Source organism: Rhinolophus hipposideros (assembly GCF_964194185.1).
Source record: "Rhinolophus hipposideros genome assembly, chromosome: 10".
Lineage (NCBI taxonomy): Eukaryota > Metazoa > Chordata > Mammalia > Chiroptera > Rhinolophidae > Rhinolophus > Rhinolophus hipposideros.
This window is the reverse complement of record NC_138056.1, coordinates 41,544,381-41,566,781: the sequence shown is the minus strand read 5'-3', so window position 1 is coordinate 41,566,781 and position 22,401 is coordinate 41,544,381. Positions and strand designations below refer to the sequence as shown.

The 22,401-nt window shown below is 34.9% G+C and overlaps 1 protein-coding gene across 8 annotated transcripts in view; it reads right to left on the bottom strand.

Annotated features, from left to right (window-relative positions):
* The window catches only part of SBF2 (SET binding factor 2), a 396,450-nt gene that overhangs the window by 151,161 nt on the left and 222,888 nt on the right, over positions 1–22,401 (bottom strand). For all 8 annotated transcript variants that reach the window (XM_081063396.1, XM_081063389.1, XM_081063390.1 and 5 more), the window contains 7 exons: positions 22,138–22,246; positions 19,401–19,514; positions 15,363–15,440; positions 14,040–14,153; positions 13,440–13,568; positions 10,347–10,445; positions 2,048–2,252 (listed from right to left, as the gene is read on the bottom strand). In XM_081063396.1, coding sequence (XP_080919522.1) covers positions 2,048–2,252; positions 10,347–10,445; positions 13,440–13,568; positions 14,040–14,153; positions 15,363–15,440; positions 19,401–19,514; positions 22,138–22,246 — 848 coding nt within the window. The remainder of the gene's footprint in view (positions 1–2,047; positions 2,253–10,346; positions 10,446–13,439; positions 13,569–14,039; positions 14,154–15,362; positions 15,441–19,400; positions 19,515–22,137; positions 22,247–22,401) is intronic.

Sequence of the window (22,401 nt, the reverse complement as noted above, 5' to 3'; positions counted from 1 at the left end):
ACCTAAAATTCCAGAGAAGGGAAAGGACTGGAGATACACAGCCATCTACTTTTTCCCTATGAGATTTGCCAATATTCGGTACAGACGAGAGGCTGAGAATCTAGGCTTGATTCTGGCATATGGCTAGGTTGACCAGCAAAGTTCCTAGTGAAAGCTGAACTGACAAAAATGGATGTGTGTTAGTTTCTAGGTAAATCTCTAAAAGAACAGTAAACAAATGTATAAATAACAACAGAGATAAATTATGGAATAAGAAAAAGTTTATTAATCTGAAAGGCAAGAAATCGGAGAAAATGTAAAACGGGATCAAATACAAAAACAAATAACCCAGTAAATTACATGAAAGCCACTATATTAGTAATTATATTTATATAAATGAGCTAAATACAAGTAATACACTAAGACAGTCAGACTGGCTAAAGAATCCCATCACCTGTTGCGTACAAGAGGCATATCTTAAAATACGGGGACCCAAAAAGTTTGAAAATGAAAGGATAAAAATAGATAAGCAATACGAACACTAACCAAAGGAAAGCTGGTGCAGCTTTATAAACATCAAAGTATACTTTAAGACAAAAGCTTTACTAGAGACAAAGAGGGACATTTCATAATGATAAAGGGATAATCACCAAGATGCTCTAACACTTGTTAATATATATGCATCTAATAAGTCAACTTCAAAATGTAAAAAGAAAAAATAGAACTACAATGAAAAATAGGCAATTCTACTACAATGGAAGGTTTAACACATCTCTCTCAATAGCCGAAGAAAAAGAAGAGCTAAATATCAGCAAAGGAAGACAACTCACAGAATGGGAAAATAGATTTGCAAATCATGTATCTGATAAAGGACTTGTATAAAAAATATATAGAGAACTCCTAACAACTCAATAATAAACAAATAGCCCAATTTAAAAATGGGCAAAGGATCTGAATAGACATTTCTCCTATAAGATATAAAAATGGCCAATAAGCGTATGAAAAGATGCTCTGCATCATTAGTGCATGTGGTGAAATCAGGACGTCCATACATCACATGTGGGAATGTCAAATGGTGCAGCTGCTTTGGAAAATAGTCTGGCAGTTCCTCAAAACACTTAATATAGACTTATCATATGTCCCAGCAATCCCTCACCTAAGTATATACCTGAGAGAACTGAAAATACACATCTACACAAAAACTTACATATGAATGCTCACAGCAGCATTATTAATAGTAGCCAAAAAGTAGAAACGAACCAAATATCCATCAACTGATGAATCAATAACAAAATGTGATATATAGATGGTCCCAACTTATGGTGTTTCGCCTTACGATTTTTGAACTTTATGATGCTGCAAAAGCAGCATGCATTCAATACAAACTGTACTTCAAATTTTGAATTTGTATTGTTTCCCGGGACAGCGATATGTGATGCGACACTCTTATGATGCTGGGCATTGGCAGTGACCACAGCTCCCAGTCAGGCAGGCGATGGCGAGGGCGAACAACTGGTGTTCTACAGTGTAGTATACTATGTGCCAGCGGTTTTGATATTGTGTTTGAGCACACTTAAGGTAGGCTAGGCTGAGCTATGATGTTGGGTAGGTTTGGTGTATTAAATGCATTTTCAACTTAGGATATTTTCAATGGAGGATGGATTTATCGGAATGTAACCCTTTCATAAGTCGAAGAGCATCTGTATATCCATACAATGGAGTATTATTAAGCCACAAAAAGCAATGAAATACGGATATATGCAACATGGATGAACTCTGAAAATATGCTAAATGAAAGAAGCCAGTCACAAAAGAGCACATGCATGTCCATTTATAAATATCCAGAATAGGCAAATTTGTAAAAACAGAAAGTAGATTACTGCCTAAAGCTGGGGAAGGAGTGTTTGGGGGGCAAATGCTGATGGGCATGCATATTTCTATTTGGGGGTAATGAAAATGTTCTGAAATTAGATAGTGGAAATGGCTGTACAATCCTGTAAATATACTAAAAACCACTGAATTGGACTTTAAATGGGTGAATTTTATATATAAACAGACAGATACATACCAACAGGTGGACCTGCTGGCACAACACATTTCTTTTCCACTCGTGAAGCAGGAGGTGCATTCTGGTTCTTAGCAAAATGTTCCTCTATTAATTCCTGCACCCGGGTTTCATTAATCTTTGGGAAAGGCAGAATATGAACTCGCAAGTGGGATCCTTCTGTTGGGCGTGGAACTTTCAGAAATGCCATATGAGGATTTGGATTCTCCTGCAACATCAAACATAGGTAAAGTTAATTCAAAAGTTAAAATAACAGTGGCAGATTGCCAGGAAGGGAGTGGGAGCTCAGAGAAAGACAAACTAAAATCAGATGGATGAGTGACTGTACATACATTCAGATATATGCCATAAAATCTAGAGTACCAGAATCTTACTTCTTACACGATCTACCAGCAGCATCTGAAACAGCTGATCACACTTCTTCCTCTTCCACGAACACTTTCTTCACTTGATTTCTAAGTCTTCTTGCTACACCTTTACTTATGTTTCATCTCCCTAATCTCTTAACTATGTGAATACCCCTGGGCTCAGACTTTGGGCTTTTTTTCTATTTATCTTTACTCCCTTGGTGGTAACTTTCAGTCTCATATCTTTAAACAATAGGAACAGAATAATTCACAAAATTTTACCTCCAACTGAGCTTTCTCCTGAACCCCATATCCACTATTCAATTTAAGTATTTTCATTTGGATTTAAAATAATCTCTTAAATAAATGTCCAAAATGGAGCACTTAATTTTCACCTCCTCCAAATCTGCTTCCTACAGTCTTCCCCACTTCAGTAAATGACATATTTATTTTTCCAGTCACTCATGTAAAAAGCTTAGAGCCATCTTTAATGCCTTTCTCTAACACCCAATTATCCATCCCTCTGCAAACCTTCCGGACTTTGCCTTCAAAATATGTTTATAACCTGACCACTTTTCAACACCTTGGGTGAAGCCAACATCTCTCATTTACTACAGAACACCTGTCTCCTAACTGGTCTCCCTGATGCCACCCTTGTTCCCTCCCTCCTCTATTCATAATACTGCAGATAGAGTGAACTACTACTAGTTAAAAGTATGTTAAATCATCACCTGACTACTCTTTTCATTCAAATAGCTCTTTATCTCACTCAGAGTAAAATCCAACATTTTTTATGTAATTGACAAGGCCCCCACAAGACCTGGCCTTTCTATATGACTGAGTCCTACTACTGTTTTCTTCATTCATCTGCTCCACACACACAGGCCTTCCTCTTCCTGACTCAGGGCCTTGCATTTACTGTTCCCTCAGCCTGGGATGCTTGTCCTCCTCCCCGCACCCTCCCCCTTCCCTTTCCCCCTACTCCCGATTTACAGCATTCTCTCTCCCTTCCTGCATTTCTTTGCTCAAATGCCACCTTTCTTGGCCACCCTATCGAAAATTATACTCCCCAACACACTCCCTATCCCCTTATATTTTCCTCCTTCGCACTTATCACCTTCTCACATATTATAAATTTTATTTAACTTGTTTATTGTCTATCCTCCTCTCAATAAAATGAAGCTCCATGAGGGCAGACATTTTAGTCAATTCAAAAAATATTTTTTGATCTCTGCATCTAGAAACTGCCTGGCACATAGCAGGCACCCTAAACTACTTGCTACTATATCCTACTGAGTGGGGCACAACGTTGAACACACACTAGGATTGCAATAACTGAATTAAATGTATCAGCTAATATTTTCATAGACCCTCTGGACTGGCATAGACTTTTTCTAGTTACCTAGTTAAGTGGGATTATATTTCAAATTCTACAGAACGAATGGAATCCATCCTCTTCATAAAGTTATCTAGGGAAAGCTGCTTTACACTCATTCGTTGACCAATTCTAGCATTTATTATCCTTTGTGACCAGAAAATTCCTTTCCCCCCCTGAACCTATGTTATTCATGCTGTAGATTAAGTTCTACACTACCCTATACATTCTCTGGACAGTTAAAATGGCCAAACACCATCATCTATTAGAGCTGCTCCCCACAATTTTTTTTTTGGTTATTTGGCTCAGATCCAGATAGAAGAAAGGTTGGACCATGGCCAATGATATACGTAGCATATCTCAGCAGTATAATGGAAATAATACACCTTTAGAGTGTCAGAAAGCCTGGGTTCTAATTTTGGCTCTACTTATGTAATTCTGGATAAATAACTTTTCTCAAGACATACACTTAATGCTTCTCTCACAAGGTTCCTGAGGTGAAATCAGATATAAAACTTGTTATTGCTAAAGCAGCCTTCATACACACTTTGCATTTACCCCTTACATTATTAGCAAAGGCAGGGAAGAATAAATAAGTAAATTCCTATGCCAATTCTTCATGATAACCACTTTCTAAACTCTATGTTGAAAAACCTGTTCTAAAATTATACCTGGATTAACACCAACATCACGGGTCTGTAGTTTCTGAACTTGCCCTTTTCAAAAAGTATTAGGTTGGGGCCAGCCCAGTATGAGGGTGGCTCAGGGGGTTAGAGCTCCATGCTCGTAACTCCGAAGGCTGCCAGTTCAATTCCCACATGGGCCAGTGGGCTCTCAACCACAAGGTTGCCAGTTCACCTCCTCGAGTCCTGCAAGGGATGGTGGGCTGTGGCCCCTGCAACTAGCAACGGCAACTGGACCTGGAGCTGAGCTGCGTCCCCCACAACTAAGATTGAAAGGACAACAACTTGACTTGGAAAAAAGTCCTGGAAGTACACACTGTTCCCCAATAAAGTCCTGTTCCCCTTCCCCAATAAAAGCTTTAAAAAAAAGTATTAGGTTGGTACAAAAGTAATTGCGGTTTAACAGGTTAAAAATAATTGCAAAGACTGCAATTACTTTTGCACCGACCTAATAGTATGTTCTTCTCTGTTTTTTAGGCACAAGTCTAAGATATCTTTTCATAAGTTATGTTAATAAATATCAATTTTCTAAAAGCCATTGGGCATATTATATTTTTTTCAGGCTGGGGATGTAATTCATATGGATTTTGAGCTCTAAATCAGAATAATGTAAAATACATTCTTCACTATTTCTATTTATACTTACTTTCTTTATTAAAAATAAAAACTTTATATTTTCCACGATCTATTTATTTAATACTCATTATAACAAATTTTTAAAACATAGAAAAGTAAAAGTAGCGATGCCAGTATCTTTCTAGCTCTATTTTATCTATCTTTCTTCCTATATATTCTTCTATATTGTTCCAAAAATGATTTAAGGTGGTTTAGAAAAATAAAGATGTAAATATTGTTTCTAGTCCAAATCCTATAATGTGACAAGTTCATCCTAAACTTTGTAAGGAAGAACAAAGATCCAAAAATAGTTAAGGCTATTCTGAAGAAGAGTAAGTGGGGAAGTCAAACTTTTCAGATATCAGAACTTATATAAACCTTTAATAACCAATACAATATAGGAATTGGTATTAGTGAAGGGTTAAAACAGCTAATGGAATAGAGAGCCTAGCAATAGGACTATGTGTGAAAATGTGAGAGACAGGTGGCACTACAGGTCAGAGGTAAATAAAGGATGGACAATTCAATGAGAGAGAGAGTATTTTTAACTCATGGTCTCTGATGTCAGATCACCTGAGTCAAATCCCAGTTTAGCCACTTACTAGTAGTGTGACCTGGCGTAGTGTCCATTCACTCACCACTTGTATTTAGTTACCTCATTTGTAACGAAGATAATAATATAGTACCTACTTCATAAGGTTCTTGTGAGGATAGAATGAGTTGTTATGGGAAAGCTTTTAGAACACACACACGCACACACACACACACACACACACACACACACACACACACTTCCCCAGAATAAATCTGAAAGCTGTTTTCCAAAAGTCTAGGGTACATTCATTTGAAAAATATTTATTCACTTCATATTCTATTTCATGACAGCAGGCCTCTAAAACCAAAACAATCTCTTTCTCCCAAGATTCCCATATCACCAGCTACTTATATTTTAATAATAATAATAATAAATAGCTTAAATAAAAACTCTAACTAAAAAAGATATTGCTATTAGTCATTAACAGTGTTTTTCTTCTCATAAGCAGTTTGAAATATTGTAAACCAAATCCATACACAATTCAGAATAATAAGCATTTTTAAAATCATTTTTAAAGCAAAGTTCAAAGATGAAGCTATCCTAGAGCTATATAGATAGTCTACATAAAAATTCAGATTATGGGTAAAAGTTACTAGATTATAATTCAATTATGTTTAGAAGATTCAAAACAGGCTCATTCCCCCAAATCTAGTATATTTGGTTTTCTGACTGCTGTGTTTGTACACTGCTGCCCTCTAACGGGGAGTGTGGTAAATATAAAGGATCACATTCACCACCTACAATACACCCAGCTTGATCACATAATGACTTTTGAGAAGACAGTAGAAAGAGAGGAAGTTTAAGGCTCACTGAACTCTACATATTCTTAGAAACATCTGCTCTTACTTGTAATTCCAAATGAATTTGGACCAGTCCCTTGAAGATTACTGAACTCATTAAAAACTGCAACCCAATTTTGTTGTTGAATCTCCTTGTTGAAATAAGGGAATTCATTATTTGCCAGTAGAACAAAGAAGCAGCCAAATTTTCATCTTTAATTGCAGAGAAATGCAAACATAAAATAATAACCAAGGAGTTACACATCTAAACACTTATGGTGCTTATGGTGAACATGGTAACAATTTTGTCCAAAGCAACCAAGATGAACTGCCCAAAAAGCTGGCAAAATGCACTTCTGCTCAGAGGGAATTTTGAAGTTGGATAATGATTTTTAAGAAATGGTCTCTGCAGAAAAAGTTGAGAACCACATGACTTCACTCGTATGTGGGATATAAAACTGAAAGCAACAAAGGAACAAGACAAACAAACAAATAAAAACTCACAGACACAGAAGACAGTTTAGTGGTTAACCAGTGGGTTAGGGGAGATGGGGATGGTAGGAGAGGGTATATGGTGATGGAAGAACTGACTCTGGGTGGTAAGCACACAATGTGATATATAGAAGATATATTATAGAAATGTACACTTGAAACCTATGTAATTTCACTAACCATTGTCACCCCAATAAATTTAATAAATCAATCAATCAGAAAAAAAGGGAAAAAAAGGTCTCTGTAACCCTGCTATAAGGATTTATTATAGTAATGAGAGGTACAATGATTTTCTCACACTTGAAAAAATGACACACATACCATCTGGTCTGGAAACATGGATTTTTCTCTATTCTTGGCAAGCTAAACGAGACTATGTCTTGGGCTTACTGAAAAAGAGGCTGAAAATGCACTTCAAATAAAAGCACAGCAAAGCAAAACAAAACAAAAACCCAACCCCCTACTGGAAATTCAAAGTAGGCAACACCACATTGGGAAAAAGTTTCTTCCTACACATTGGTTTCAGCAGTGAATGATGAATCAAAGTGACCTTGTTAAAGGTTACCAAGTTTTCCATATTAATTTAGGTATTTAATAATTATTTAATATGCACCAATTACACCAAGAGCTGTGTAGGACAGCAAGTTATACAAATCCTTTCAAATATAGCTGAAACCAATACTATTACTGGACTAAGTTGTTAAACATTGAGAAAACGTAACTGGACTTTTTAGATTTGCCTGGTTGTGAAGTCAATATTGATGAAATGAAATATTCTCAATTTTCCATCCTTCTGGGCCTGTCAATGACCACCCAACTGAATTAATGTCTCATCATTAACAGAAATAAATTTGGTATATGACTTTAATATTTAATGCGCTGGTTGCCCTAATCCAGGGTTTCTCAACCTTGGTATTACTGACATGTTAGGCTACATAATTCTTTGTTTTTGGGAGAGGAGGGTGTCCTATATTTTGTAAGATGTTTAGAAACATCCTTGACCTCTACCTACCTATCAGGTGCCAGTTAGCATACCTTCTCCAGTGTGATAACCAAAAATGTCTCCAGATATTGTCAAATTTTGGAGGGCGGTTGGGGCAGGGTGGGGGAGAGGTTGCTCCTGTTGAGAACTTCTCTAATTCATGATTCTAGATGGAAGCTTCACATTCTAAGTATTATTTTTACAAGTAAAAAAATATTTACTTCAAGAATGTTGGGAGCACGAAAGACTTTAGAATCTTAAAACTAGAAGGATTCCCAGAAAGTCTGGGACAATGCATTGGGATATTCTCAAATTCTCACTCATCATGTACATATGTCCTCTTCTCAAGGATATTAGAAGAATCATGTACCTAGAAAATGGCTGGCAATAGTAGGTGCCTAATAAATGCATACTGAATGAATGGAGTTGATTATATTAAATGGAATAGAATTAGATGGTGGTGGGGGAAAAAGTCCAATAATGGCTCAGGAAATGTAGAGTTCATTTGAAGGGCAATTTCTGACTCTTACCTAGTAGTGAAATCCCTTACGATGATCACTTTAAAAGTGTTAGAGGCCGAGGTTGTTTGTGTTTTACATTCACCTTTAAGAATATATAATTATTAGATATTTGTTTTACTACAGTTTTCAGTTTTGTGTTGCTTAGTGTTAGCTATGTATCATAAAATTTAAGTTCCAGGATGACAAAAAAAGGATTTACTTCATTTTTGCATCAAAGTGGCTCGACACCCCCCCCCCCTTACATACATTGTATATTTAGTCATGTAACAGAACCCCAACTCTGGTCACTTACTGGTTATAAAATTTTGAAGTTCTGGAATAGGCTTGTAAAGATCCAAGAAATAAACATTCAACATTAAAGGAATCAGTCCCAGAGTATCAAACGCTGACTTCCATTTAATGTTTTGCTATTCTTCGAAAGTTGACTCTTAGTGGGCAAAGGAAGAAAACTTTCTAAACTTCAGTTTCCTCACATATCAACACCTGTCCTATCTATTTCACAGAGTAATTTTCAAGATCATATGAGAAAGCATGTTAAAGTGCTTTATAAAGGACTAAGTATAAAGTCAGTCATTGGAAATATCACTATTTTTCCAACTGGAGATGAGCCAGCCTAATAAAGTGAAAGAACACAGGCTTAGTAACTGGACAGATGACAATTCCTGAATCTAAAATCTGAATTCAATTATTTATAGCCATATGATCCTGAGCCAATTATCCCCATTAAAATGAGGATAATGAAATATATCGTACATTATCATTATGAGGATTAGGGATGATGTATGTAAAGTATTGATACGTCACAAGTTTTCCTTCTGATAAAACTTTTCTTAAATTCGCAGCATACTAATTAAGAAATAGACAGTACAATATTGAACAGTTATATGTGGAGTTTAGGGTATCAATCCAAGGGATAAATTTTAAAATAGCTTCAGAAATAAAATTCATAAGTAATTGAATAAAGAAACACAATTTAGTATTCTTGCTTTTACCCAACTGGTTCTCAGATTTGGAATGGATGTGACTGATGACCCAACATCCCAAACGGTGCATCTATGCAAGTAATTAAGTTAAACAATACCAGGATACCGATCCCAAACCCTTCTTAACTATATCTCCTGAAAAATACATTTTCCCTCAACTTTACCTTGGAAGACCATATTTTTCACTTACCTCCCTTTTCTTAGTAAAAGGATTCAACTCTGAAAAGCTTTACAAGCAGGAGGAATGACTTGTAATCATTAGCCCAGATGCATTTTTCTGCATGCACACAATCTCCCTGTCATCTTAGGTTCTCTATCTTCCTGGTATCCAAATTATTATTTCACACCTTACCAGTGTGAAATATCAATCTTTTTAACTTACTGCATTTCTTTTATATGGGGAATATTTTCACCCTTGAGTTTCTGTGGCTGGTCACTTGACATCTTGCTGTCTTTCCTTTAGCTTTTCACTCCCTATCTATTCAAAACAAGCCAACTCAAATGATTTTTCTGATCCAGTGGACAATCACTGTACCAAGCTAAAGCAGAATGCATTGGTCAGTTCTATCTGAGATAGTTCTGGTCCCCAATAAGTATACTCTGTATGTCTTAATATCTTATAATCTTAAAATGACATTATCTTTATGTCTTAAAATGTCTCCTAAGAAGACAGAGACATAAATGAAAATCACAATGAGGGCAAAAGACAAACTGGAAAATTGCGTGAATGACAGGAAAAGCACTTTACAAAATAAGGTCTATTTTGATGTAGAGCACCAATTGTAATATCTTATAACGTATAGTCCCAAACGTCTGAACTCATAGTAAAAAGATTATCACTAGAGAGATGAAACTTGTTAGTTTTTCAAACAAAATACTTTATTAGTACTTTTAAAATTAATGACTGTCTAAATAAATATACTTACTTACATTTTTGAATAGTTGCTCAGCAAGTTCTCTGACATGCTTTATCACCTTCAATGGGTTATTTTCTTCAACTCTAATTCGCTCTACTTCAAAAGCTACTAACTGGAAAAAAGAATCAAATAGCAAAACATCAACTTCAAATTATGCTAGAAAACTGTGTGTTTATTTCATACATTTGCAAACCAACCAGGATCCAAAATATATACTATTATTAAAACAAAATATTTTAGGTTTTCACCGGGCTTCACCTCTATTCTAGAGTTACAGAGTCAATTGAGTCCTTAGTCTGCTGGTCTCTCTCTAATGACTTAGGGCCCTATTTTTTCTTAGGAACACCGTGTTTCCCCGAAAATAAGACCTAGCCCGACAATCAGCTCTAATGTGTCTTTTGGAGCAAAAATTAATATAAGACCCAGTCTTATAGTAAAATATAGTAAAGTAAGACTGGGTCTTATAATATAATATGGTATGGCATGGCATGGCATGGCATGATATGATATAATATAATACTGGGTCTTATATTAATTTTTGCTCCAAAAGACACATTAGGGCTGATTGTCTGGCTAGGTCTTATTTTCGGGGAAACACGGTAGTCATTTCTGGAACTCAGAGAGAACCTCTCATTTTCCAGGCCTCACTGAAAGAATTCTCTCACTCAGAGAATTTCAGATGGTCAGAAAGTCTTCAAACATTTCCCTCACTCACAAAACATGAATCAAATATTCAAGTCAGTCACTCAGATGCTAGCCCTAGCTCTGCAAGTCACTAAATTCCTGAGCTTCAGTTTCTTCATCTCTAAAATAAGATAGTAATCTTATTTTAATAAGAACAAGATGACTTTTAGGCTCCTAGTCTCAAATTGTATAAACTTTAATCCATTTCCCTACTAACTAATTTGAAGGGAGAACTGTGTGAGTGTGTATACTTGGAGTGGAGAAAAAAGTACTCACAGGAAAGAAGCTGTGTGTGAGGAGGATGGCTGATTTTTTTTTAAGGGTATAAGATTTTTTTCTTTTAGGAACTAATAGATGCACTGAAGCAGACAGACATACATACTATGGCTTCACCTATTCTAAGCCAGGATTCAGAAAGATTGTCAAACAAAGGCAAACGTCTCTTTAATTCTAACAAGTCTATTTGATGGGTGTATGGGAATAAGACAACACACAATACAAGTTGCTTCTCAAAGCTCCATAAACCTGTCATGTGGCAGGCTGCCCTAGGCTGAATGAAAAAACAAGGATCCCTTTCCCAGGGGCAAACACTACTTTCCTACAAAAATACATTCACATGCAAACCAATTAAATGACCAAAGACGGTAGAAGAAGAAATTACTTAGGTCTAATGTCTCATTCCTTTTAGGTCCTTGACTAAGGTATACATATGAACAACTGGCTTTCAAGTAAGAACATCAACAAGTCACCAAAAATCATCACTATAAGCAGAACGCAGAACTGGATGAACACTGAGGCGAGACCCAAATAGGAATCCTGGACAGAATCCTTGCCTTATCATGGTTTCTATCTAGAGGAAATATGTATCTTACGTATATAAATGTACATAATAAAAGATAGGTTGCCATATAAAGTTACAGACACAAAATAAAGCTTAATGCAGACTAGTGGCTCTCAGAGTCATCTACTCTAGGAAAGACTGGAGGAGGTGGTGAGATAAGAGCAGAGTATGAAGAATGGAAAGTCATGGTCAGACTGATAGAAGAGGGCACTCCAGGCAAGGGAAGGACTTACAAAAATAGTCAGAGACTGCAGCAAGCAAGTTTTCTGCAATTAAATCTGATTTATTAGTTGAGATGATATTGCCAGAGGGAGCTATGAAGGGAATTTGGATGGAAAAGAAAGGGGATACATAAACCAATGTTACAATTAAGAATGCTTCAGACACTAATAAAATATAGGAGATGTAAGATTCTGAAGAGCATTAATTTAACCCCATAAAACATTATGTATCAATTACTTAGTTCAGGATGTAAAGGCTGATATATGTTAGTGTTAGATAATCAATGACTATGTCATATTTATTTAATAGTGGTATTAGAAAATCAGTGATTAATAATTGATCAGAAAGAATTGTCTACCTCAGGGCAATCGCTCCTAAATCTTCATATGCTTTGTGTTAATTATAAACAAAAGCATCTGGTGCAGGTCTCCATACTCAGAACTAAAACATGTGTCTCTTCTTTCATTCTTACCTGTGAATACTTAACCATCTTTACAAAGAATAGAAGATCCTTTTCTGAATCAAGGATCTTTAAAACTTTAATTCCTATCTTCTCTATATAAAATGAAACCACCAGCAGCAAAATAAGATCACCATTATTATTCTCTACTTTCTTGGGTGCTAAGAGTGTTTTTCTTTTATAGACTTCAGGTAACTTTTAGATTTATTGGTTCCAATACAGTACTCTTTTGGAAACTGAAATGGGAGTAATATTCGTTGTTCTATCCACCTGAATGGGTTGCTGTGAAAAATAGTTCAATGATAAATGGAAAAATGAATTAAAAGAAGAGAAATATCAACTAACACAAAACAGCATCCTTATTATGAGTCACATTTGTCCTAATTTTCTCTTTATATAGCCAATTCCTTGACGATAAAGACTTAAATCTGCCTTCCATATATTTAGTATCTCTCAATGGAGCTAGACAAATGTTGATTATTGATTAGTAAGAATGCTAAGCTAAACTATGGCTCTAGGACACTGATAGACTACATTAACTGTTTGAAACCACATAGCTATACCTTAAACTTAGACCTTTCTCTCTATGAAACTGATAAAGAAATAGTGTTATTGCCTCAAAAATAAGAGCTCCATTTATACAATCACAGTCAATTTTTCAAAAAAATTTTCATCAACTATTTAAAATTCAGTTGTTCAAGTTTTTTTATGTACTTCTAAGACATCCTATAATTATGTTTTTTCTAATTTTTCTAATCCACATTATAAATACCAAGATCCAAATAATGTTTGGATTATTTGATATTTAATTTATACTTATGATTTCAATTAAAAGTTTAAAATACTACTTGTCTACTTTTAACCACTAATTTTGTCTGTAAATTTGATAAGAACTATACCTCATCAAAGAGATCACAGGATCTATAGGGAGGTCCTCTTTCTGAAACAAAACCTGCAAATGCCATTCCATTGAGCACTTTAGTGAGGAAATCATTCTCAACCAAACCACGCTGCCCCAAGAAAGCTGTCTGTAAAAAAAGAAAATGTGAAATGAATAATTTATCACTTAGTAATGAAAGCATGAGCAAAACAAAATATAATAGAAAGATAAAAACCTGAATATATAAATGTCTTTATGCATAGATGTGTTATTATGAAATACGTTTCTCTCAAAAAGGGTTTTTGATACCTGAAACACTACATTTACTAGAAAGAACAAAAATGAATCTGTCTATAAAGCAGGAGGGGAGAAATCAGAAATTAACACTCAATTTTAAAAGAACAACTATTTAAAGAATAACATACTTAGAAGGTAAACACGCCAGTTCCATAGTATAGTATTATTCAATATTATCATGTAACCACACAAAGCCGAGATTTTAAAATAACCTCATTAGATAAATTAAGGTAGAAATACAGGGCTAGAAAAAGACAACCAAGTTGTTTCATTCAATGAGAGTCTACATTTTGGACAGATACAACACGGTATTGTACCTTACCTTGTGAAAATGTATTACTGGTTCTGCATGAATTCTTATAAGTTGTAGGCACGATCTATATCCTTGGAAAAGTTGTGCAAATAATCTAAGAAAAACTGCACGTACTTCTTTGTCCTGAAAATATAAGAAGAAACATGTTAGGTAATGGAATTTCTTAAAAAACAAATGAAATATCACAAAATCAAAAAATTGTAAAGAACCTGAGGGATTATTTAGTCTGTCTGTCTGTCTGTGCTTCCTACACATACGTCTCATTTGTGGCAGCCTTGAATGATGGGCATCCAGTCTGTCCCACTGTTGGACCGTGTAGGCTATTAAATAGTTCTTTTTAAAATTGAACCAAACAAAACTAGGAACCAATGTTCCTATCAGAAAAAAACATAAGTCACAGAGTCTCCCCTTTTACCATGCTAAAGAAGGGCATATTTCCCAAGTCATTTGATTTTGATAGCCATCAAAAGAATTTGTCACAGATATAAAAGGAAAAAAAAAAACTCTCTGTATTTTAAAAGCTTATAAAATTTTTCCAAAGTTCATCCAAATTATAAAAATCTATCCCTATATTAATAAGGTATGACTTAAAATCTATTTTGATAATTCAGGTTTTAATAAAATCATAGTTTTAGAACTGTAAGGAAACTTACAGACTTATTTAGTCAACCCTTTATTTAATTGATGAGGAAATAGTCAAGAAAGCTTAAGGAACTTGTCAAAGGTGTCCATCTATGAGGCTCCTTACTGGCCACAAAGCTCACCTCTTAAGAAATGCGCTCAGCAAAATAAAAAAGGGACCTCTCTTATATACTCACCCATTTATGGCTTCTAATTAGGACTATTTTCATCTATTCCTTTCTCAAACTTAATTGTCTCCGGTTGTCAACAACCTCTGCTTCCATTTTTTGTAAGCTTCCCTTTTTTACCCTTGATCGACCCTTCTGATTTGCTGCTTGGCATGGTTTTCCAGGCTATAACCCAGGTTCTGATTTTTTTGGTCCCATACTTACTCTTGCCACCTCATGGCAATAGCTGTAGCCCTCCCTTCTCCCTACCTGGTTAATGAGCTGCCCTGTGTCTCTTCCTTGAGCAGTTGACAAGGTCAGTCAATGGCAATTCTCTTAATTTCTAATTTGGTGCACTTTTTACTAGGCTGTCCATCTAATCCCCACCTTTTTTGTTTGTTTGTTTTTATTTTAAACTATGCTGTCCATCTCACTCTTATTATTTTTACAAGTCTATCCATCTAATTCAGCTTCTTTAACAACCATATAAATAAAAGTACAGCTCTCTTTAAAAAGCATCAAATTTAACTCTTAAACTTCTTACCAGCATTTTTGAGTGAGATAAAGCTGTTCGTGGAGGGGGAAAAGCATGATCTGCTACTTCCAAATCTGGGTGTAGAACCTAAAGCAAAGAAGTTCTGTTATGAAGAAGACCTTAATATCAATAAAACCTATTATTTAATCTACTTGGAACATTATGAAGAAAAAGTGCCAGTACATGAATCACAGTATTGTTTTCTAGGAAATACAACACAATTAGCTGAGGCAACCTAGGTATGTACTATTGTGGAAAGATCTCAAAGACAAAATGATGAGACAAGTAAAGAGTTAACAAGAAGGAGCGAGCTTTTGGGCTAACGGGTGAGCTTAAATATTAACCGTTTGGCTCCAATTCCCCTGGTTTAGCACTGCACCTGCAAGCTGACAAGCACCTTACACCCATCACAGGTAGGAACAGAACAGTGCCCAATTGCAACAGCAAATCCCTGCACACTTACAAACACCCATCATAGATGGGAACAGGACAGTTCCCAGGAGAAGACAACTGCAACGACAACTCCTCTGCAAGCTGACAAGCACCCTACATCCTGCATGGAAAATATAAAACACTAGCATGCCTTCTCATCGGCACAGCTGTCTCCATCAGACTCTGTCCTGGCAAGCTTCTTCTGCCAGTATTTCTCTTACCCCTCTGTCTCGGCAGCAATCTCTATCAGACTGCCTTGACAAAATTCCTTTTGCCAGTTCCAAACAGAACTCTCTGTCTGCCTGACTTTCAATGAATCTTTCTGCTCTCCAACTTTGTACAGTCTTGTGAATGCTTTCATGTTCTGCAAACAACCAGGGGTTAAGTCTATGCTAATAAATAAAATATTTAATGAAAAAAAATGTTCTAGAAAAACACATAATATAGTCTCATTTATTTGAAAATAAAACAAAATAAACCTTAAATTTATATATGTAAGTGTACTGAGAAGGGAATGGCCTAGGGCAGAGCTATTTGTCTATACAGTTGAAAATTTTAAACAAGCATTTGTTTTTATGTTTCTTAATATAACTAAAAATTATTTAGTTAATTAATTAACTGAAATGTGAGGAGAAAGAAAATAAGCTTATGATCCTTACAGTCCAGACAGGTAAAAGTACAATACAATGAGGCAAGTACTATAAATATATAAAGAATAACATGAAATATCAAGTATAATTAATTCAACCTATGCAAACCTAATAAACAAAGATAACATTTGAGCTACGCTTTGAAGGAAAGCAGGTTGGGGAGCAGGTGAGAAAAAAAGATCCATGCAGAACTCATGCAGAGAAAAAGACAAAACTGCATCAGTATGTAGCAAATTTTTGTGTTTCTATTTGCAGAATCATTTTCAAATACTCAGGTTTTGGTAGTAGACTTAAAATAGACTGAAGGATTCAAAACAATACTTTAAAATGACACTAAAATATTGAAAATATTTATAGCCTAATCACCCAAACATTACTATATTACAGTATCTTCATGTTTATAAAATCATCCAATGGTTATTACACAGTTCAAGTACTGTGTTGCCATTTGATTACAATTATCTACTAACCAAATGAAGCTCATATACTTGTGTATCAAAGCTCCGACACGGACCAAACATGATTTCATTTTGGTCCTAGTCTGACAATATACTATACTCTTATGTCTTATTTATAGTACCACACTGTAGCACATAATCCACCATTGTGCTTGATAACTACAAAAATAGGCATGCTCAGTTTTGCCAAAAATGTATTTTACTCATTGATTAAATTTGGTGGTACAGGTATTACAGGTCAAGATATACATAACATTATGCAGCAAAACCTCTACCAAAAGCCAGTGATTTAAAAACTAAAATCTTAATCTGTGTTAGTTTTAGTACTTAATCCCTGAATAATTACAAATTAAGTAATCACACATAAGATTTAAAAACTTAAAGACTTCTAGAAACATTAAACTTTTTAAAAATCACTCAAATACTACCTTCTCAGCTTTTAATATTTCCACATACCACCGATATAATTATTTAGTTAGTATTTTTCTTTAAATTGTCTTTAAATCAATTTACCTCTTTGAATCTAGTGTTTTCTTAGATGGTATCGTCTGCAAAATTACAGGTTTTATATGCAATTTTTAATAAACACTATAATACGTATTAAAATAAAAATGGTTGCCATGTACGACCCAAAATCATCTCCATACTTCACTTTGAGAAACAGTCATTTTGTCATCCTATGTATAAAACAGTCATCCTACAGATAAAGACCAGGAAACAGAGATCTAGAGATGGAATGTGATTTTTCTCAGTAATATTCAGTGGCAGGATACAGACTGAATTTAGGTCTTCTGAGTCCTACACTAATATTTTTTCCACTCTATCACACCTTGTATTCCAGATTACAAATTACATTAAGAAAAAAAAAATCAATCTTCTCTAAATGTCCCTATCCTATAGCTACCTCTACAACAATAGAGACTAACATAAATTTGAAATTTTCTGAGAATAAAATCCCTCCTGGTAATTCTAGACTTCTGAGTTCCTACTTACGTTCCTATTTAAGAGTGAAAAAGAAGATTTTAAGCAGTTCAGCCTGGAATATTATTCGAGAAGAATATGAAGGCCTTACCAAGACATGGAAACAACCAAAATGTCCATCGGTAGACGACTGGATTAAGAAACTGTGGTACATTTACACAATGGAGTATTATGCAGCAGTAAATAAGAAATAAATCTTACCATTTGCAACAACATGGATGGACCTAGAGAACATTATGTTAAGTGAAATAAGTGAGACAGAGAAAGACAAATACCATATGATCTCACTTATATGTGGAATCTAAAGAAAAGAATAAATGAATGAACTAATCAGAAACAGTCTCAGAGACATAGAGGAAAAACTGAGGGTTTCTAGATGTGGGGGGGGGAGGATAAAGGGGAAGGTGAGAGGATTAGAAAGCACAGTCAGTAACCACAAGATTGTCATTGGGTTATATAAGTCAATTTGGGGAATGTAATCAGTAACGTTGTAAAAATTCTGTAGGGTATCTGATGGGCACTTAGGGAGACCGCCTCAGGGAAGATGTAGATGCCTGATCACTGCACTGTACACCTGAAGCTGAAGCTGAACAATAATGAATGTCAACTACAATTTTATACATATACATATAGTTACAAGAAGTGGAGTACAGCATTAGGAAGAGAGACAGTGGAAATGTAATGGCTGTGTACGATGTCAGAGGGGTAGTGGATGGGGGGAAGGGGGGTTGACAATATGTAAGGGATATAAATGATAAATGTCTAACTATTACATTGTTTTGTGCACCTGAAACTACAAAAAAGAAAAGAACATGAAGGCCTTGAAAAGGAATATAATGGCTTGAAAAGGAATGCAGAATTTCTAAATTTCAATTTTTTGATGACGGTTAACTGGACACCTAAAATGTTGTCAGTAAAATAAAATACTGTGCTTTTAAAAATCAACTAAGATAAAATAGCTACCAAAAAAAATAAATTTGTTTCAGGGGGAAACTCCCAGGCCACGAAATTTCTTAAAACTTCACTACATAGAATGTTGGACATTTAATCTATAAGTTACATCTTCCCATAGTAAACTGAAAACGTTGGCAAAACAGTATCACACTATTTTGCAAGTAGCACATCTACCAAAGAGGAATGAGATGTCAACAAGGAGGTTGAAGGAAAAGGAACGAGTGCTGGCTTTTAATGGGAGATTTTAGAGCGAGCAGTGATTTTGGGGCAGAGTCTAGTCTTGTTTTCACAGGTGTGTTTCCAATACGTAGGACAGTATTGAGTATATATACTAAATAAATAGGCTGAGTGAAAGAATGGAAATAGAACAAATACTCTCAATTAAGATTCAAAGAATATTCTTTAAATAATATCTTCTGATATAGACTCCTATTCTAAATACGACATGGGACTATATTCATGCTTTTAAGAACTTTCTTTTTAAAGTAATTACATTGCCAATGATGTTTAATTCGAATTATCTTATTTTAGATTTAGATTAAAGAAAATTACTATTTAAAAAAATGCCATACCAAAGAAAGAGCTGCTTGAGTCTGATGCAGAAGTGGTTCCGGGAGGGAAGAGAGGTGAATACATTCAGGAATTTTAATAGTGCCTCCATCCAAATCTGCTATGATTACATCTAACTAAAGGAGATAAAAAAATATATAATTACTGAAATGTATTTGTTGTTAAACTAATTTGGCCTTCACTAATTCAAAATGAGAAGCACCAGTGTGGAAGAACCTCTTGGCTGTCCACAGCAATAGAATGCTGGGTTGATGGCTTCCCAGCTACTGTATACAGTAGTCCCCCCTTGTCTGCTGTTTTGCTTTCTGAGGTTTTAGTTACCATCAGTCAACTAGTCCAAAACTATTAAATGGAAAATTCTAGAAATAAACAATTCATAAGTTTTAAATTGCATGCCATTTTGAGTTGTGTGATGCAATCTTGCGCAGGCTGCCCCACTCCTTCCTGGCCGGAACGTGAATCATCCCTTTGTGTAGCGTATCCATACTTTATATGATACCCACACATTAGTCACTTAGTAGTCATCTTGACTGTTGCATGATTGCAATGCTTGTTTTCACATAACCTTTGTTTTACTTAATCATGGTGCCAAAGTGCAAGAGTAGTGATACTGGCAATTCGGATATGCCAAAGAGAAGCTGGAAGATGCTTTCTTAAGTGAAGTGGTGTATGTGTATAGGAAAAAAAATAATATATATAGAGTTCAGTACTATCTGTGGTTTCAGGCATCCACTGTGGGCCTTTTACTGTATCACCTGTGGACAAGGGGAAATTACCACATTTCCTAGCTTCCTTTGAAATTAGGTGTGACATGTGATTGTTTCTGCCAATGGAACATGAAAAGCGATATGTACACCTCTGAGCACTCAAAATAGAGGGGATGTTAAGGCACTACCCTTTCTGTGGCTGAAACTACGGACTGGCAGCAACCCAACCTTGAACCCTCAGATGATGACAACGCCTGAGGGGATTCCGGTAGAGAAACAAGAAGGAAAGAAGCTTGGACCTTCGATGAGTTCATGGAGCAAACTGATCTGGCATAATGGAACACCGCTACAGACTGCCATGTGAGTGTTAAATAAAACTCCATTTTGTTTGGGCCATTGCATCTTGGATACTTTATTATAGTAGTTTACCCATAACCTAAATAGCATAGTAATCATTACAAGAATTAATAAGCAAAGCAATCAGTACACATCAAAATGGTACTGTTTAGGTACTCAAGAAAGTAAACTACTTTTAGCATTTTACAAAAATTTATTTAAAAATAACTAGCATAAAAATGTAATAGAGAAACTAGCCAAGGTTGCTGAAGTTATTACATTGATAACAGGATTAAAATTCACTCTAATTTATTCATCAAAAATTTAAGAAATTTACTTTTGGCAACACTTGGTTCGTCCCACCTCCGGAGAAAAAAAATTACTGGGAAAAAACTACCTATAAACCAGATGGATATGCTTCCAATTAATACTAACTAGGTTTTACTGAATATGTTTATTAATTTACACATATTTTTATATGGTGATATCAAAGTTACACAGGAACTAGATGTCAACATATAAGGTTAGGGAGAATGATTAATATATGAATGAGGGTCCTGTTTACAATTACCACGTTGAATCAGTTTAAATAACACCTATGATTTGATTTATGTATTAAGTACCAACAGAGCTTACCCCTTTGCTGGCATTTAAAACTAAAACAAAATTTTGAATTACAAAATTTTAAAGATATGTGGATCATGGATGTCATATAGCCCAACTTTTTTAGAAAAGAAGTGTTCTTAAACGCCCTGGAAAGTGTCATGCAATCTATTTCTTTGCACTCTACTTACAGTGCTTGAGAGTATACTTCCTCACATAAGGAAATCCATTCATCATCATTGGGCAGCTCCAATGGTTGAAAACTCTCATATTGGACCTAAATTTCTTTCTACATCCACTATAACCACTTATTCTATTTCAGCCTTTTAGAGCTACAAAAAATAAATCTTACCCTTCTTTCCCATAACAGCCACTTAAATATTTATATTTAGTTATCAAATAGTATCAGGTTATCACCTGAGAAAATTTCCTTAGGGCCTCACAGTATATATTTTCTAAACTCTTGACAATCCTGGATGTCCTTCTCTGAAGTGTATTATTTTATTACAATCCCTCTTAACGTGCAGTACAGGGAACTAAATACATTATTCCAGAATTGGCTTGAATGTTGAGTATTACTTTGTTTCTTTGATATTTCTATTCATATGGCATGAAGAATAGATAATTTGGTGGGGTACTCACTGAAGTAGTATTCCACTAAAACCTTTCACTCTTTTGCAAATGACTTTTGCTTTTTAGTTATACCATTCAGCATTAACACAGGCCTCATTTCAAAATATGAATAAAGTACTCATAACAAAGGTGTATATACAATACTAATTAATATATTATTTTATTTTCCTTTCCCATAGATAGGATGAAGAATACAGAAAGACAAACTTAATTTGCATTTTGCTCCAAAAGAGGAGCATTTTAAAATATTAATGAATTCATTTTGTAAATCATATTTCCTGTAGGAAAAATTAATATTTTTAGGTTTTTTAGTGATGCTTTTATCTCCAGCCAATCTTTCCTATAAGGAATGCAACAGATCTGAAAACAGTAATTAGTTGAAATGTTATAAAACTCAGAAATATGGAAATATGATAAAGCTCTAGCCTAAATAATTGGCAATTTAAAGATGAATACTTACAAGTTCATGGATATCAGTTTTAAAGACAGAATGTACTCCAATAATGAAAGGTGTTGGAGAACTTAGAACTTCCAATAGCTGAGCTGGGAGAATAGGAATATAAGGGTAACTGGAAATAATAAAAATATATGTGAGATATGTGTATTTTTCCATAATATAAACATATTTTTCTTTCATTTTTATGCTGTATGAATTTTAGATTACTTATGTCTAGAAATTATCAATAATATTCTTACAGTTGTTAATATTTAATTTTTGAAAGAA